This window comes from Mesocricetus auratus, unplaced genomic scaffold (genome assembly GCF_017639785.1).
Source record: "Mesocricetus auratus isolate SY011 unplaced genomic scaffold, BCM_Maur_2.0 Super-Scaffold_100009, whole genome shotgun sequence".
NCBI lineage: Eukaryota > Metazoa > Chordata > Mammalia > Rodentia > Cricetidae > Mesocricetus > Mesocricetus auratus.
Window position 1 is genome coordinate 38,460,745 of NW_024429193.1, and position 19,541 is coordinate 38,480,285.

General features: G+C 38.1%; 1 protein-coding gene across 1 annotated transcript in view; it reads right to left on the reverse strand.

Annotated features, from left to right (window-relative positions):
* Nucleotides 1–19,541, reverse strand: part of Dpyd (dihydropyrimidine dehydrogenase) — an 819,213-nt gene that overhangs the window by 21,322 nt on the left and 778,350 nt on the right. The window contains exon 21 of the mRNA XM_040751969.1: nucleotides 3,135–3,278. Within this exon, the coding sequence (XP_040607903.1) occupies nucleotides 3,135–3,278 (144 nt within the window). The remainder of the gene's footprint in view (nucleotides 1–3,134; nucleotides 3,279–19,541) is intronic.

Here is a 19,541-nt window from a genome sequence, read left to right on the forward strand (position 1 = left end):
GATCCCGGATGCTGTAGACCAGGACTTCAGCCATAAAAATTCTTCCATTCTTGTTGTCTCCCAGTCATCATGTTCTTTAGTCATTTTCCTATTTCCACAACCACTTCTCATTTATTTCCCTAGCTTCCCTTAGTTCCACATAGGATTTTAAGTAACAATGAAAGAAAGCACAACACAGTAGGCTGTTGAAATGTCGTTTTTTTCCTTTGTGCCCTCAAGTATGTACCCCCAAGTTTATCTATTTCAAAATAGTCAATATAAAATTTGTATCCCATCCCCTCAAAACTTGACCAAACTTTAAGATAAAAGAAAAAATACTGATTTATCACTTTTTTTTCTTTAGCTCGACAGAATCATCAAATTTTAGTCAGTTGGGTCCTCTTATTTTTCAGTCCCTTTCCATATCTTATCGTAACTTTGCGCCAATGCAAAATTATGTTATGGTTCACTTAATGTATTTTCCCTCTCTCCTCTGTTTCTATTCCTGTGTAGTTCATAGTACCAATCATCCTCTGATTTATTGCATTAATGACCTTGTGTAGTAAATGTGACCATACGTTGAAAGAGCAACTTAACAAGGAATGTCTTTGTGTCAATTGCTTAGAGGTTTCAGAGATGTCAGGCCTTCATGTCAGGGAGAGGTGTTGTGGAGCAGAAGAGCTCACATTGAGGCATCCAGGAAGCAGAAACAGAGAGGACAAATGGAAGTAGGATACCATACAGTTGTTCCCCATGCTTATTTCCTCCAAGCAGGTCTACCGCTCTCCACTTTCCCATTCTTGACATCATATCACAGAACCATCAGGGAGTAGATTCATTCATTAGGTAAGGGCCTGCATGATTATCTGTAGAAATGTCTTCAAAGACACACTCAGAAATGTGATTTACTAATCTCTAGGCATTTCTCAAATCATTCAAGATGAAAAGGCAAACCACCACATCCAGAAAGGTTTACTTGGCTCCTTGGATCTAAATTAAGTCTCTTGAAAGAGTCTGTACATCTTATAGTCTTTATGTATAGCTCATGCCACAAGTATAATTCTGTACTGTCTCTGCCAGTCTTTGTTTAATATCTCTTTCTTTTGGTATGCTTCATGGGCTTACAGAATATGTCTGTCATATTCCCTGAGCATTTGATGTTCAGCTTCCATCACATTACTTGTCTCGTGCTGAAGACTTACTGGAAAATATAGTGGCTTCAAAATTTTCAGCTTGATTGCTCATCAGAGTTTCCTATTTCTCTACCTATTCTACACTTCATTTCAATGACCAAAGAAGAAATATCCATCTCTCCTGTTATCTAACCTGTCCATTCTGGCATTATATCAACTAGTAAATAGCAATTAGGGCAGACACTATAATAAACATGTTTCACACATCATCAAATTTATGACCCTATGGAGGCAAACACTTTCATTTACTCCATTTCACAGATTAGTTTACTGAGGCAAGTTCATAGAGCTATGACCTGTCAATGCAACAGACAATAACAGAGTAGTGAAGCTTAATTTAGGAAACTCTTCCATCATAATTAGAATATGCTGAAGTCTTATTACCCTTGCATTTCCCTTGCAAAGAAGTGCCTCTTTGATACAGTTTGAATGTGTTCATCTGAAGTTCTTTTGTTAGAAACTTAACCTCCAAATCTGTGTGTGAAAGCTACTGGGTCCATAGGTCCACTGGAAGGCAGTTGGGATTAGACAAGGTTAGGATAATGGGGCTCCCTGAGGGCATTCGAGTCCTTATTAGAAAAAGAAGCAAGACCTTAATCACATTATGCTGTAGCAAGAAAACCCTCACCAGATGTCAGAGAGATGCTATTGCCATGCTCTTGGCCTTCTCCTGTAACTGTGAGCCAAATAAACTTATTCTTTTTAAATGCCCTTGTCTCAGCTATTTTGTAACAGCAATAGGTTTGACACATGTTCCAGACTGACTTGGAATATCTCAGAAAATCTCAGGCTGTATCTCACTTGCGGTTGTGAATACACAAACTTCAGTCCAAAACAAAATTTCTCAAAACTGAACATATCACACACACACACACACACACACACACACACACACACAGATCGAGAGAGAGAGAGAGAGAGAGAGAGAGAGAGAGAGAACAGGAGAGAGAGAACAGGAGAGAGAGAACAGGAGAGAAAGAACAGGAGAAACCTATAGATAGGTTGGAGAAATACCTCTGTATGGTTACCAGGTATGTGGGATATGCCTGAAACCAAAGCAATCAGGAAGCTGAGGCAGGAGGATCTAAACCAGCTTGAGTTGTAGTACCAAACCTTTTCTTTTCAAAAAGGACGGGAGGAAAAATCCAACCTTCTCCCCAAATCTTGACTGCAATGTTGCTATAGTTTCACAGACCAATGTTGTTGACATACTAGAGTAAGCACAAGTCACATGTGTCTGTTACTTACGCAGATTGATAGAAAACTAAGTTTCTTTCAAAAATCAAACATCTAAGTGAATAAAGTGGAAAGGTAACAGATTCACACAATCACTTCTTAATGGTGATTTTTGTTTTGCCCAGACTAAATTCTTAAGTACAAAATACATGGGCTTTTCCTTTCTTTTTCCTTTCCTTTCTTTTCTTTTTGAGGCCTAATTAGAAAATCCATCCAAATGTAAATTATATTGATAACCCTGTTACAGCCTCATAATTCAGTTGTTTTGTATGACCAATAGATTTCTTCTTCTTTTTTTTTTTTTTGGTTTTATGAGACAGGGTTTCTCTGTATTGTTTTGGAGGCTGTCGGTCCAGCCTGGCCTTGAACTCACAGAGATCTGCCTGCCTCTGCCTCCCGAGGACCAATAGATTTCTTAATTGTAACGCTGAATTAAAATACTGATAGTTAACTATAAGAACATGAAGAATTCTTCTTAATATTTCCTGACACATTAATGCACAAGATTTCCATGAAACACAAACATGGCAGAGATCTAGAAAGTGTGACATAAACCAAAGTGAGACACAAAGAAGAAAGTGGTTACTGTATTATTAGAAGGCATTGTCATGGTAGACAGAATTTTTAGAAACTTTCAGAATAATGCTACATTTAAGGAGAAAAAGTCTTTAAGAAGCATTTGAATGGAAATAGGTAAATTTATGGATTTATCTTGATTTTTTTTACCTTGATGGCAGGAATAGGCTTTTGCGGGATGAAGGGCTTTCTCTGGAGTGGTGAACAAGCTCCATTTTGATCTCTTGCTCTGATTTTACTCGCTGCTATGATTTTTTTGCGCTGTTCAAGGTAAGGTCCAAAGCTTGGCAGTTTCTAAAGGGAAAACACACAAAGTAGAAATTGTATTCACTCATAGAAACAGGGAACCGGGGTCTCCTCACACAAATACCAACAACAAATGTGTATTTGGAAACTGCTGCACACCCCTTGTTAACTAAGTCTCCCTTCCTTCTGGACCACTAGTCTTCTGTGAGTCAGACCCCATTTGGTATCAAAGAGAAGATAAGAGAAGGATACTTCAGTCAAATATGTATGTGTTAGATGCAGATGTTAATTAAAATTCATGTCTAAGGAGAATGGATTTCACCCTGGAAAACCAAATGCACTCACTTAAAACAACAGCCATTAGGGAGACCATTTGTTTGGTTTGTACAGACAGAAGGTGAAACCTATTGATGCTTTATTTTCCTCTTCGTCAGGTTTTTAGCACAATATAGACACAGCCACAGCCCTTGACAAATGCCTCTGTCAATAGAATAGGTGCTTTGCCAAAGTTCTCATCTGTATCTCCCTTTTATTGTGTTCAAATTCTCACTGCGACTCCTTAAAGATTGTAACTAATGTTGATTGCAACTTACGGTAATAGTTGAAAAACAAAATGGCAAAAATATTGATTCTTCTGCGCAGAAAATAAACTTTATTTTGCGTGAAGAAGGCAAAAGAATAATAGAAAGAAAAGGCAGAGGGTATATCACAGTGCTTAAACAAACGCCATCAGTATTCAGCATCACGATGAGGCTTTAAATCTCAAGGTTATTCAATTGTACTTTACAAAGTTCATTTAGGAAGATATCTAGGTGCCATGGAAAAATGCTAAGTGGTTTCAAGTTAACACAAAACTGCCCTCATGCCATTCATTATCCCACAATTAAATACTCTTCACTGTGTCCTTCCCCTTTTCTGGAACCTTTGATCTTCACTTTTACTGACATATCCCACTGATGATAGACACCACTGAATTTCAAATGTTTTCCACCAGCCGGCAACCTGGAATTGCTGTGTCTTTTATACGACTTGTGTTCCTGCAGAATAAAGCTCATTTATCCAGCTTATGGGGGTTGAGAAAATGGCAGCACTCCAAGGTCATCCTTACCTCTGACCTAGCAGGGACTTCAGTGAAAAAAAATGCACTTGTTTCAAAGTGTCAGTCCTCACTTGCCAGCTTGCATAGGGAACCAGGGAAATGAGGTCTTTGGAGATTTCAAAAAGCTAGGTAGTAGAGTATAAGCAAGCCAATCAAGGCAGACCAGACTGGAGCCTTTGACCGTATATTTATATTAGCAAAGAACATATTTATGTGGAAATAATATACCTAAGCTTGTTACTTTGATTATAAATTCACTATAATTATGTCAAGAAGTCAAGTAAATGGAAAATGGAAGTCAATGCCAAATTAATTTATACCCAATTGGATTAGAATTATGTACTTCATCTCTATATCTTAGCACTTTTCCAAATTACAACACTTAATGCATACAGTAACATGAAATGATATGATGGAGGGTGAATATTTTCTGTCTATTTTACTGTTAAATGATGCTGGCTTATTAAAAGCATAAAAAATAAGAATCTAATAGGAGTTCTCAGAACTTATCCCATAGGAAAGCCGCTTTAATATAAAATAATTCTTACATGAAATGTCCTATCTAATGTTTGAATATTGATTGTTTGGATGCCTGGAGGAAGTGTATTTGGGTTATACTGCCTGGGGGAAGTGTATGGGGTTACACTAGACAGACTGTCCCTCTAGGTCTAGATGATGTCTCATAAGTTCATAATACATATCACATGATTTAAGTCTTGCCAGAAGATAACTGTTTTTATTTTTCTGTACATTAACTCTTAGTCTTATACTGATAAAGATGATCAAAAATGGTTCAGTGTTTAAGCACACAGCCTCGGGTCTGGCAGGCTCTCATGCCAGCTAATCCCAAGAAATCTGAACCGTGATCCTGGTTGCTGCGATCGATAGTGTCTCTCTTTCAACACCATCTAATTCCACTTGAGTTTTGTAAAGGCTATTCCAAAACAAACATTCTTGCAACTTTTCAATTCATCTTCTTTAAACAGAGACTGGAGGACCATGCCTTCTGTTTAGTTGATTTGTTATCCAGCGGTAGAAGAGATAGCTCAGTGGTTAAGAGTGCTTACTGCCTTTACAGGGAACCAGAGTTAAGTTCACAGAACTAGCACTGGGTCCATTACAACTACCTGTAATTCCAGATTCATGGGATACAACTTCTTCTTCTGGCTTCTAACAACATCCATGCCCATATATGTTACACGTAAACAAATACATACAAATAAAAATGGATCTTAAAAAATATTTTTCATTCAAATGGACAGAGGGAATGTAGCTGAGCTGTGACCTTAAACCACTGCATGCAGTGATAATGATGAGGATGCTAAATATCTGAAAATCTCTTTATGCTAAATGGCAAACATCCAGTGTAAGCATCTAATGGACTGAGAGGCTCTGTAACTTTTTGTGCTAGGTGATCATGTTTGCCACACATAAAATTGAGGCATGAAGCTTTTTTCTCCCTCAAATGGCAGTGCTATGATCCTTATTTGCTGTTCTGTATAGTCGATACTAAGGAGATGTTCTCAATTTAGCATAAAGATTCCTACACGGTAATATTTTTTCACTGGTTAGAAAAAATAGTGAGGGAAGAGTGGCCACTGAAAACAAATGGACAAAATACCAATGAGTATTCCTTCGGCCTCCAACCACGCAGCTCCAAATCCAGATGGGCTCATTTGTAGTTTCTTACTGACATGTGGAGAGACCAGAGGCTAAGGGCTACTTTCCAAAACTTCAAGGCTGCCACAACAATTTTTGCTTCACTTGTTAGTATGAAAAAATAAATGAGAAAAAAATATATTCATGAATGAAAAGTTTTCTCAGTAGGTTTATATAGTGTTTTCCATGCAAACATAAGGATGAGAGTCTAGATCCTAGCATCTATGTAAACTCTGTTGGGCATGGTAGACTACCTATAATCTACCACATAAGAAGCAGAGACAAGGGATCCCTGGAACAAGAGGGTAGCTGCACTAGCTGAATCAATGAGCTCTGGGTTCAACTGAGAGTTCCTGTCTCAATAAGGTAGAATATACTTAATGTTAAACTTGGGCTTTGACATGCGTGCACATGCACATACATTGAAAATGCATGTGTGCCCATACATATTCTTTACAGATAGCTGTGTGCCACCATGTGGTTTCTGGGAATAGAACTCAGGACCTCTGGAAGAACAGCCAGTGCTCTTAACCTCTGAGCCATCTCTGCAGCCGCCCATACATATTCTTATACAAGTATACACCCCCCCCACACACACACCTTAAATGATTAAAGAGGCTCTAGGATGTGGAAGTACTGAAAGGTGTGTATGTGCATGCATATGCAAATATAGATGCATACCTGCGTGTGTGCATCCAGAGTCCATAGTTGCATTTCTAGTGACATAGCTTGGAAGTCACTCACCTTATTTGAGATAGTGTTTCTCATTGGGGCCTGGAGCTCACTCATTAAGCTAAGCTGGTTGACCTTAAGCCCTAGTAATCTGCCTGTGTCTACCTTTCCAGTGCTGGGATTGCAAGTATTACTACCATGCCTGGCCTTATACATGGGTGCTGGCAACTGAACTCGGGTGCTTAACCATTTCTGATGATGTAAGAAAATAATATTTTTCCTGCTTTACCTTTAGTCAGGCTACATTCAGGCTTACATTTGTGTTCTGATAGTGACAAAGCAGACATACAGACAAACAGACATAAAAGACAAACTCCAACAAGGCTAAGAGAAAGTAAAGATGAGCATGCAGGTAGCCAGGGTGTAAGTGTGAAATCAGTGGTGATTAATAAAGCATTTGGTTCAAATCTCTGCCTGAACATGCAGTTAATTGATTTCTCGTTGTAGGAGAAGGAGTAGGGCCTGGCAGAGGCAGCAGCAGGGGCCTTTCCTCTTCATTCATTATTTTCTTACAGAAAAATTTGTAACCAGCAGTAACGTAAACCCAGAGGTCCTGAGCAGAATGCTAGGTTCCCCAAACAAAGACAAAAAGTTATTGAGGACCACCCCAAGCTGATGAACAGAACAAAACTCAGAAAGAGTGTGGCCTTTTTTATGTCAATAGTTTCTCCAGGAATTCATCACTGATGAATTTGCTCTCACCAGAAAAACTAAATCCTACTCATTTAAAGATAACAGTATCTCATACTAAAATTGTTTTTATCACGATATAAAAAGCATTACATTGCCAATAGAAAGGCGACAACATCATGAATCAACAATGATTCCTTAAGCCAGAAAAGCTTGAGGGAAAAGTAGTCTATTTGGATTATAATTTATTCACAGATCAATCTAAAGGTAATTGAGCATATTACAGAGTGGAAAAGGGTTCTTGTTCCTAATAGAAGCAGGCACCAGCATCATCCAGTTTAAATTACATAACTTTATGAGGATGGCGTGGAGTTGGCTAATAGCATACTCTATAGGACTGTAGTGTATCAACTCTATTTTCTTAATCATTCTCTCTTATCTGATTGGAAACAATAACTGCAAGAAGAGTAATTACTGTGATATCTACACAGCAATAACATGAAAGGATAAAAGGATTTCAGAGATAAACTAAGCAATATACATATGGATCAGTACAAACTTGAAAATTTTGAGTTGCCAACCTAGCTCCTTTGTGTGTGCCATTTGTATGCATGTCTATGCATTGACACACTGAAAGATAATACAGGTGTAAAAATATATCTTTTACAACTATCTAATATGGATTTTTACTTTTCAAAAGCCATATTTACTTGTAAGATGCCTACATTAGCTATCTGTGGTTGCCCCCACCTCAACTAATACAGTATAAAATACTCATGCTACCTGTTTTGATTAAAAGTTAAATAATTTCCATAAGGAGTCTATATAGTGAACATAGTGTTTAATTGTGTAAGTATTTCTCACTGTTCATTAAGGACTAATGTCAAACTAAATTATAGATCCAATATTCCCACTTCTCAATTTACCCCACCTATTTATAAAATGTACTATACTCCTTGGAATACTGTTTGAATGTGATAAAGTGACCAAGAATTGGAGAGAAAAATGATGACAATGCATTTTTATAGAACTGATCTTTAAAACAATAAGGCAATTAGAATACTTTTTGGACATCTATTTTTGGGGTAATGAACTTTGTGAATCCGAAGGTTTCATGTAAAATGGCCATTTTGGGGTTGAAATGAAGAAGTCTGCAGATAGTTCTGAACATCCCCTTAATTGCTATATCCTCAGAGTGATGTGACCCAATGTGGATGGTGGAGATTCTGAGTGTCTTTTCAGTCCTGTAATGTGCGAGTTTAGGCACACTCTCTTCGCAATTATAAAAGCAACTGTTGACTCACATTCAGCTGTGGTTTTGATATTTATTTTACTGTGGTTTAGACGGAGAAACTCATTCCCTGGGAACCCATAGACTACTCCATCCAGCAAAACAAAGAGACTAACAGCAAATCTTCACCTCTCCTCTCTCTCTTCTGCTTTATTCTCCTAGTTTCACGCCCAGCTGTGCAACAGACTACCTGCTCTGGCATCCCCTCCTTCCCTACCCCCATCCCCAACAGATCACAGATTGTTCCTTCTAACTTTCCTTCTACCAACTTCTCAAAACTCCACCAGTTATTCCCTGGGAACCTGAAGATCACTGCATGCCAGGCATAAAATGGCCGCCTAAAGAATAAAAAAATATTTTTGTAAACTACGCATCTGAAATAAATATGGGGTATGGGTCTAAATAGAATACTCAAAATAGGAAATCCAAATGGTTGAGAAACACTTAAAAATGTTCAACATCCTTAGTCATCAGAGAAATGCAAATTAAAGCTATTTTTAAAATTTCATCTTACACCCATCAGAATGACTAATATCAATAAAGAAATTGGCAACTCATGCTGTTAAGGATGTGGCAAGGGGAACACTCATCCATTGTTGCTGGGACTGCCAACTTGTACATTTACTGTGCAAATCATTATGGCAAGGTGGAAATCAATCTACCTCAATATCCAGCTATAACACTCTTGGGCATAGACCCAGCTGATGTTTTATCCTCTCACAGAGACACTTGATCAACTGTGTTTACTGCTGCTTTATCTGTAAACTGGAAACAACCTAGATGTTCCTTAACAGATGAATGGATAAAAGAAAATGTAAGTCATTAACAGAACATCACTCAGCCATGGAAAAAAATGAAATGATGAAATTCACTAGCAAATAGATGAAACTAGAAAAAAATCTTGAGTGAGGTATCCCAAACCCAGAAAGACAAACATATGGTATGTATTCGTGTGTATATAGAAATTAGCTATTAAATCTTTGATAACCAAGCTATAATCCACGGAACCACAGACATTAGGTATAGAGTAAGGAACTAAAGGGAAAAGTAGATCTGTTTAAGGAAGGAAAATAGAATAGATAATTATGGGTAACCAAGAACCGGACACTAGACAGCCCAGGGACCTAGGGGAAAACCAAATACTACTGTGCTACTAAAAGAACACAACAATAAAATGACTCCTGATGATATTCTGCTATCCTCACAAATCAATGTCATGCTCAGACATCACCAGAGAAGCTATCCTGCAGCAGATAGGGACAAATACAGAAACCCACAGCCAGACAACATGCAGAGAGAGACTTTGGAACACTTACCCCTAAAAGGAATAACTCCTTTAAATGCCTCCCCATTGGGCTCAGAGAGCACAAGAGGAGGTGGAGGATACCAAGGAACCAAGACCCTCTAAATCAACAGGATCAACACACATATGAACTCACAGGGACGGAGGGAGCATGCACAGGGGTTGTACCATATAGAGTCCTAGAGCTGAAAGGATAAGTGGACACGTGACCTTATCCCTAACCTAGATGCCATCTCCACTTGATAAACACTTGCAAATGAAAATTTGGTTCCTCAAAGAGTCTCATTGTGGAAACAAACTATTCTTTCTTTTCTTTTTTTAAACTTAAATTAGAAACCATCTTTTTTACAAATCAATTCCAGTTCCCTCTCCCTCCCATCCTACCATGACCACCAATGACCCCCCCATCCCATCCCTCTTCTGCTCCCCAGGGAAGGGCAAGGCCTTCCATGGGGATCTTCAAAGTCTGTAGTATCAATTCTATGCTGGTTTCCCAGCTATCATTCTGGGGTCCATTGGTTCCCCCTTGTTCAGGTCAACTGGGAAACAAACCACTCTTAAGAGTAGGCTTTGTGCCCAGCATTTGATGGTTTTTGGAGGTTCTTTGTCTCATAATGTCATCTTAGATTTTAAAAAAACATTATCTCTCTTTTAATATGTATTATTTATTTTCTCTTTTTTTACTTTATAGGTCTTTTGAGTATTTATTATGGGTTCCAGCTTTGTGTTTTTGTGGGATTCCCAAGTGTGCAAACCAGTGGATTCTAAATCTCTGTTTGTTACTTGTGCCTTTCCTTGGGCTCTTTTCCTTCTCTTGCTAATATTGTCAAATTCTGATTATTATTAGTCTTTATTTTTTCTTATTATGTTTTGTTTTATTACCCTTTAGAAGCCTGTTTATTTTCTTATGAGAGACAGAAAGGGAGTGGATCCAGATAGGAGAGGAGGTGAAGACGTGGGTAAACCATACAGAGGAAACTGTAATCAGGATATATTGTATGAGAAAAATCTATTTTCATTAAAAGGAAACCTATTTCCATGGGCTATATACCTTCAATATAGTATTTATTGCAGAATTAAAATAACGATTTAGAAATTCAAATTACCTCCAGTTGTAATTGGCATGTAATGCTTAATCACTGATAATACAGGAAGCAATTTTAATGATTGCTTCAGACTTGGGCAGTGGACAACATTAAGGCAATAGAAGAAGATGATGTTATGCGTTATTGTAGTATTATAGTGGAAATTGGAACACTAGAGTTCAGCAAGTAATACTGAAGCATGCCATTTTGGTAATACACACGCACACACACACACACACACGCATATATATATATATATAAATAATTTGATTCAGTAAAAAAAGCAATTATGGCCCATATTTCATGCCTAAGATTAGAGAGCCAACATTCATGGAGTGTTTGGGGTGCTGATTTATAAGTTACCTTTGTATAAAAACCATAGTTTTGCCAGGTGGAGGTGGCACACCTTTAATCTCAGCTCTTGAGAGACAGAGGTAGGTGGATATCTGTGAGTTTGAGGTCAACCTGGTGTAAAGAGTGAGTTCCAGGACAGCCAGGGCTATACAGAGAAGCCCTGTCTCAAAAACACCAAAAAGAGAAAATCATAGTTTTAAACTCTTTATTTACTTATAGTTAATTACTGTGCTATTCTGCCAAGACTTTTCTTTATCAATGACATGAGCGTGATGATCTCTGCCTCATAATGTTAGTATAGGCATTAAGTAATAAAGTTTGTAATAAACACAACTGTTAATTTCATTAACTTTTGATTTTGGTGCTGTATATGAATGCGATATATATATATATCATCATATATATATGTATCATATATGTATATATGTATGTTATGTAGTTCCCTGTCTCTCCATGTGCTCATGCATTCTTATCACCTAGTCCATTTCAAGCTGGCTTTGCAGTTTGAGTTCAGGCTTCATAGTATTAAGAAATTTCCTTTGCTAATTCTCCTCCTGAGTGTAAAGGGTCCTTTGTAGTACATAGACCACTCTGCATACATTTTAATCCTTACACCCCTTACATTGTCTGGTCACTTTTAGCTTCCATCTTCCTTCCTTGAGATCCCAGAGAGGAAAGTGTTAATCCAGCATTTACCAGGTAATCAATATTGCAAGTAGCTTGAATAGGTACATCTCACTGCATGTTTGAAAGGTCAGACATCCCTACAATTTTCAGAGAAAAACAAATGATACACATATTTTACTTGAGATTAGAAATTACATGAAACAAAAAATTTTACCATCATAATAATTGCAATTCATTCATTTTAATGAGTGCTGAGCAATTGAAGTTTACATAAAAGACAGTCTATGACCATAAAGACTTTACAGTTAATAATAATTGCAATACTCCATGACAAGGACTATAGTTCAGGTGACATGGGATGTCATATGAGCAATGACAATGTGTACCTAATTCTGACTGAGGGGTTAGAGATTGTCTGTATGAGGTTACACCTGACCTAAGTTCTGGAGGATGAGGATAAGCTGACTGGGCAAGCAGTGCCAATGAAGGTATGAGGATCGCCAAAGAGGATGGCAATCATCCAGGAGAAAGAAACACTGGAGGGAGAAAGGTGACATTTTGGGAGAGGTTCCACAGAACCAGCAGATAGTTCACTCATTAGGAACAGTATCAATAGAGAGATGTAACTCACACCAGATGATTGCAACAAGGTTTGGTTTTTTGTCATTACCGTGTGGGTTCTGGACCTGAGGCCACAATAAAGAATAGGAGGAGATGCCTTTTGGAAGTCTCTTAGTGCTTTGTGAGGAAGACTGGCTCATCATCTCCAGAGGAACTGGGTTGAGAACATTGCGATTTTCATATTCAAATAGTGTTTAGATGGTTCGTATAAGGTTTCTCTGAAGCGACAAGCTGTCATCACTTACTGTAATAATCAGCTGTATCTTCAGGTCAAGATTTGGGAAATAAGGTTCTGATTTAGAAGAGACCAAAACAAAGAGAAAATCAAAGCCCATTATTTAGAGAAATGCTGGAGATTATTCAAGCAGGCAAGTAAAGGGAGGGGAGGGAGAAAGAATGAGGAGGGAGATATTTACATGGTTCTGATGCTACCAGAGATGTGAGCATGTGGGTTGATGAGTGTAGGAGGCACTTCTCACCATTGTGGGTGCCATAATTCAATCTGTTCAAGGTCAAAAAGAGCCTAAGGGTAGAGTAAATGTTGATAACACTGTCTTCTGAAGATGGGACATGAGAACTCATGAGATTTCAAGCCTTTATCTGGGACCTGCTTCAATTTCATCCCCAGATTCTTTGCAAAGTGTGGAGAACACCAAGTCTTCTTCATCAGGAACATATGATGGGTATATTTGTCTTCAAATATTTGGGGGTAAGTCCGAGGTTCAGAATTTCTAGATCACTCATTCCACTTCTCATCATTAAGTGACAGAATCAGGAACTTAATCCCACAGTCACTGCTGTGCCTCTCCTCAAATTACTGTGTCCCCTGCACAGAGCCTCAATACATTATTATTGATATAAAAAGTTGCACTCTATCTGGAGTGCTTTTCAAGAAATCTATGCTCCTTGTTTGTCTCATTTCACAAATTATGAAGGGAGAAGTGTTTCACACAGTAGAAGTCATTAGAGAAATGCTGAACACATATGAAGCCAAATATCTGAATTAGCTCAGTCCTGTTTATGACTGGACTCAAGTTTAATGAGCTCAAGTTAATACAGGTGAAAGGCCACAGTGTTACATGCAGCAGTTAATGAAATACCATAGAGCTGCTGAGAAAATGATTAGCAGCCAAATGTGAATTTAATATACTTCATCTCTGAGAAGCAGTGCCCATGGGAGACATCTTGCTGGGGAAGGCAACGTGGCAGATTGGAGGTAGCATGCAGTTGAGATTTTGGAGGTGGGGGGTCTGAGTCGATCCTTGCCATCAGTTAATTTTGTGACCCATGGTAGAATGGTGACTCCCTCCGAGTGTCAGTTCCCTCATATGTAAGAAGAGGGGTTTGAAGTAGATGACCTGTGATGTCCCTCCAGTGAGGTTTCATTCTGTTTTCAAATTTGTAGATAGAAACCCTTGGAGTTTATTCCCCATTGGTAACATATAGCTTGTGGGTGAAGCATGGGTATGAGTAACAAACTGTAATTCCATGCAGAACGTTTTGAATCTATTTCAGCCATAGGATAGTGATGCTATGGATAATTACCAAAGTGCCAAGGTTCGATGATATTATAAACTTTATTGGCAAAAAATGCACTAAAGACAATGTATATATTCTCATCATTTAGCAGTGAGATCCAAAAAGGTATAAACAAAATATTGTTTAAAAAATTCAAAAGGATTTTAAGTCATATGAACTGGAAAATACAGATAACTATTATTATACCTAAAATTGTCTGTAAGAAGTTTGTTGCCTAGTTACAAACTCACATAAAAAATACTGTGTAGAAACAAACCAGACTAATGCTGCAAGTAGATATAAATGATAACAGTCATGAAATGTCCATGAGTGAAAAGTATGTATGTATGTATTTGCGTGTGTGGTATTTTTGTGGTTGCATGTGGTAGTTACTGGAATTTTATGGCAGGAGAAGACAATAGCCTTTTCTACTAGCAACCCAGTGTGTAGAGCATGCGCTCCTCTTAGGGTGCCGACACTAACCCCAGGGCCTGGGTGAGTGGCATGTCCTGTACAAGACTGTTTTCAGCTGTGCCACACAAGAGTAACAAAGATCACCCTGTCTGTTAGCTCTGTACAATTATTTGAAATAGCAAAAGCCTTAACAGATTATTAAAATACAGCTTTTTAGTATGTTTAAAACTATAAGACAGTGTACGAACTGAATATCTTATTCCTATAGTCAGCATAAAGCAGGTTGATGCTTGATATAATAATACAAAGATGATGTGCGCTTTTTGAATGATAAAACTGTCACAAATATTAGCTACACACCAAGAAAGCCTTTCCAATCAGCTCGTCTACAACCTTGGGAGGACTGAATGAAATCATTTGCGTTTGAAATCCACCTTCAAAATGCTACAGTTTTCATGCCTAAATGTTGCAAAGAATGTCAAGGGCAGAAACCAACGAGGAAAAATGGAATAAAAACTACCTCACAAAATGAGATGGGAGCAAAGAAAAAGTGATGAAGAAAATGGCTCTGCTATAAATATAAATGAAAAGGTTCAAGGGACCCAGGCTTCATTTGGAGTAGTAGATTAATCAGCTTTTTCCCCACTTTTGTTCAATATGATACCTAGTAACTTCCTATATGGAAATACCTGGGTGGCTACTTTAAGCTTTTCTTCCCAAAAGGTGGCACAGACTACAGTGTATTGCATTTTAATGCAACCTAAAACCCTACCTGGAGTTACAGTTCAGGTCATATTAGAAAAATATGATCATGGCTTTGAAACTCAATATTCAGGGTTTCCATGATGAAAAGGAAATTTATACTGGAGGGAAAAACAAAAGTAAGTAGAAATTATTTGTGGGTTTTTTTTTTAATTAGAAGTAAAATGGTTTCACTACAAATAATGTCCTACTAGAAAGAAATGTCTAACAAGGGAAATACCTTTTATGTATTTGGCAAACTTCTACATGTAAATGTAGAAACACCAACAACATTCACAAGACAAAATTCACCTCAGATCTGATTCCAACTGAGGTGACTTCTCTTTCAACACAAGAACTCAGGACCTTCCCAAGGTTTTGTGAAACACTATATGGGTTTTGATGTTTTAGGGAGAAACATTGAAGGTAAAAATAATAAACTTTGTCTGGCAGAAGGGCTTCATAAATATTTATCAAGTGCTTTTTATTTAGTAAATTCTAGGTAGTAGTTCCTAAACAACAAACAGATAAGGAAGAAGACGTGATCTGTCCTCAGGGAATGTACAACAGGATTAACCATAAGCAAATAATTGAGTAGTCACTATAATGGTCATTATTAACTACTTTTCAACTTGACAGAACAGAGAATTTCTTGGAATTTGGCCTCTCAGCATGCTTGTGGGGGATTATCTGGACTGTGTTAGTCAATATAGGAAGACAGGCCCACTGTGGGTGACACAGTTCCCTGCCTGAAGCCCTGCACTGAACAAATACAGAAGGAAGCTGAATGGCAGTATGCAGTAGACTCTGCTTCTTGACTAGGGATTCAGGTAACCAGGTGCCTCAAGTTCTTGCCTCAGAGACTTTACTTATTTTAATTTTTTTAATTTAAATTAGAAACAATCTTGTTTTACATGTCAATCCCAGTTCCCTCTTCCTCCCCTCCTCCCCTGCCCTCCACAAACCCCATATCCCATCCACTTTCTGCTCCCCAGGGAGAGTGAGGACTTCCATGGGGATCTTCAAAGTTTGTCACATCATTTGGAGCAGGGCCTAAGACCTCCCCAGTGTGTCTAGGCTGAGACAGTATCCCTCTATGGGGAATGGGCTCACAAAGTTCATTCACATACTAGGGATAAGTGCTGGTCCACTACTAGAGGTCCCATAGACTGCCCAGGTCTTCTAACCCCCCACGTTCAGGGGGGTCTGGGTTGGTCCTATGCTGGTTTCCCAGATATCAGTCTGGAGTCCATGAACTTCCCCTTGTTCAGGTCAGCTGTATCTTTGGGTTTCTCCAGCCTGGTCTTGACCCCTCAGAGACTTTTCTGGCATGACTAGATTGCAACCTTGAACTTTCAGCCAGGAAACCTTTTCTCCATAAGTTGCTTTTGATCAAATATTTATCATAGCAATAGGAAAAGAAATTAAGTCAGAAATATGTAATGTTTATTACAATTTTCAATGATAGATTCTTATCTAACTATTTATTCAAGGTTAAACCAACACTTCTTCGTCTGCCATTCTCAACAGGCAACAATCATATCGCCAAGGGGATAGAATATGATTGGAGAATCCAGGTGCTCCTCTTTTCTATTCACAGTGACTATGTGGATACTGTCTGGCTCTGCAGGCCACCAGTGTTGAACTACTGCTTTCTTTTTAAAAATTTACTTATCTTAATCACGAGTGTTTTACCAGCATGTGTATGCATCAGGCATGTGTATGGTGCCCCACAGAGGACAGAAAAGGATATTAGAATCCCTGAGATTTGAGTTACAGAAGTTTGTGAATTGCCATGTGGGTGCTGGTATCCAAACCCAGGTCCTTTGCAAGAGCAGCAAGTACTCTTAACCACTGGACTGTCTCTTCAACTTTAGCTACATCTTTTTCACTCTACAAATTATGCATAACTATTCTACATTTTGTCACTATCCTCTTCACCTTCATCCTTGGTCTTCAGACGCCAGTGGAAATATACCTGAGTTCAAAGGCTCTACCTAAGGACTCTTTGTGTCTTAGGGACTCTTTCTTCTAGACATAGCATCATCTAGAAGTTGTTTCCTTAATTTCTGTCCATGAACACCCTACAATTTTGCCTCATTATTTGGGTTATTTCCATTTACTTGCATATACACTTGGGTATCCCATAGCCTAAAAAATATCATACAGAAAATGTAATGAAGTGACTGCAGGCATCCTTTATGCATGTCCCTTTCACATTCTTTCAAGTCTAGCTCCCATTTTCTTTCCATACATCCCCCTCTCTGTTCACTTCTCAGCTTGCACTATTCCAGAATCTTCCTCCATTCCAAGCATCTGACACCAATTTGCAGGTGAATCCTGAGGATATATTTTATGCTTGCCTCGCCTTTTGTCTTTTGTCCTTCAACTAACTTTTATCTTTCCTCATCAATCATCCTAGTCAGAAGTTACTTTTCTCCAGTCTCTTCAGAGTATGCCCCTTGCAGAGGAATCGTTTTCTTTGAAATATATAAATAATAGAATCCCCGAAGCTCATCCCTGCATGCTCCTTACATCACCACACTCTTCCCAGGTCATTGACTCTTAGTATTTAGATTTACAAGTTTTCATGCTTATACCACTCAAAATTTGGTTCTGTCCCTTACAATGATCAGACTCATAAATCCAGGGACCTAATTCATTTAAATCGTGTAAAGGTTGAAGACCAGCCCCACACTTACAGTGTTTTAAACATATCCCCATTTTCCTTTATGTTCTTCCTCTGGTCTGTCCCATCTTCCTGAGAAGATAACAGCTATACCTGAACATAACATCTCAAGTACAGCATTTAGGACTGTGCTGGGTTCTGGGCTCCTCTGTTTCATTTGCTTTGTTTTTCTCTAGATCAAAACCATCAGCAAATCTAGGATCCCCTCCCAACACCCGCATCATATCCTGTTACCTCACCACTTTCGCCAATATGGCTTTCATCCTAGGCTCTATTGTCACTCACATGGGTTATACCAGTTAGCCTCCTTCACAGTCTACCTGCTGCTTGTTTGCCTTATTGTTATGAATTCTCCATGTAGTGATAATCTTAAATATGCTTTACTACATGTACTTCCACAAGAAAGTTTCCAGTGTTGTCAGGCTACCCAGAATAGAATCTATACCGATCATCACAGTTTCTGACTTCTCTAGTTTCTAGAGAACTCTCTTTCTCTCTCTCTTTCTCTCTCTCTCTCTGTGTCTCTTCTCTGTGTATTATATATTATATGTATGTATTGTGTATATGTATGTATATATGTATGTATGTTTGTATTATATACTTTATGTATGTGTGTGCATGTATGTATGTATAACATTTGCATAATTCCACTTTGTTCATTATATTTTAGCCATACTTTGGGATATTCACACTTCTTGAGAGTTTTGTGTGGATCTTCATCCTGGCCTAACAGCCTCCTCCTCAGACTTTAGCCCTCTGATAAGATATGATCTTTCAGGGAAGCATCTTATGACAACCCTGCCTGAACTTAGCCCCCTCATCACGTTTTTCACACCTCAAGTGTGTAATCCATTGCCTATTTATTTTTGCAAATCATATGTATATTATATATTTGATGAAATATAAGCTACTAGCATAGCATGTTTATCAGTTCTGTTTGCTGACATTCCCCTGAGACTTTGAGTAATGTTTGGCCCATTGAACATTCTGGACTGGAACAAATGCATGGGGAGGCAGCATGTTTATGTAGTATCTGGACCTGAGTTGGCTTCCAGTTTTGTTTCATTATTAACTAGCTGCTTTACTTGGCTAAACTTTGACTTTCTGAGATCTCAGTTATCTCATTCATACAATGGGAAAATAGTGAATCATATTATCATTTATATAAAACATATGAAAGGAAAGCAGCACTTCAATATACTGTAGGTTTTGTGGTATTTTTTTTCCTCAACATCATTGTTATTTTTACAGAATTTCAATAAATACAGTTTTCCATTTTAACTCTGTGAATTACATTACACAATGAAGATACCTCGGTTTACTTATTTAATATATGTGCTTTCAAATATTTGCCTTAATACTATTAGAGCAACAATCCCTTCTTCCCGAGCAAACTATTACAAGGAGGAGTCAATGGATTAGTGTATTTTATATGACGAAGAATTACTTATTGTTAATTTAGACTGCATATACTCTCTAAAGTCAAGGTTGCTCATGCAAAATTGTCAAATTTTGTGCTTTACATATTGAAATAAGTAAAATGAAGAA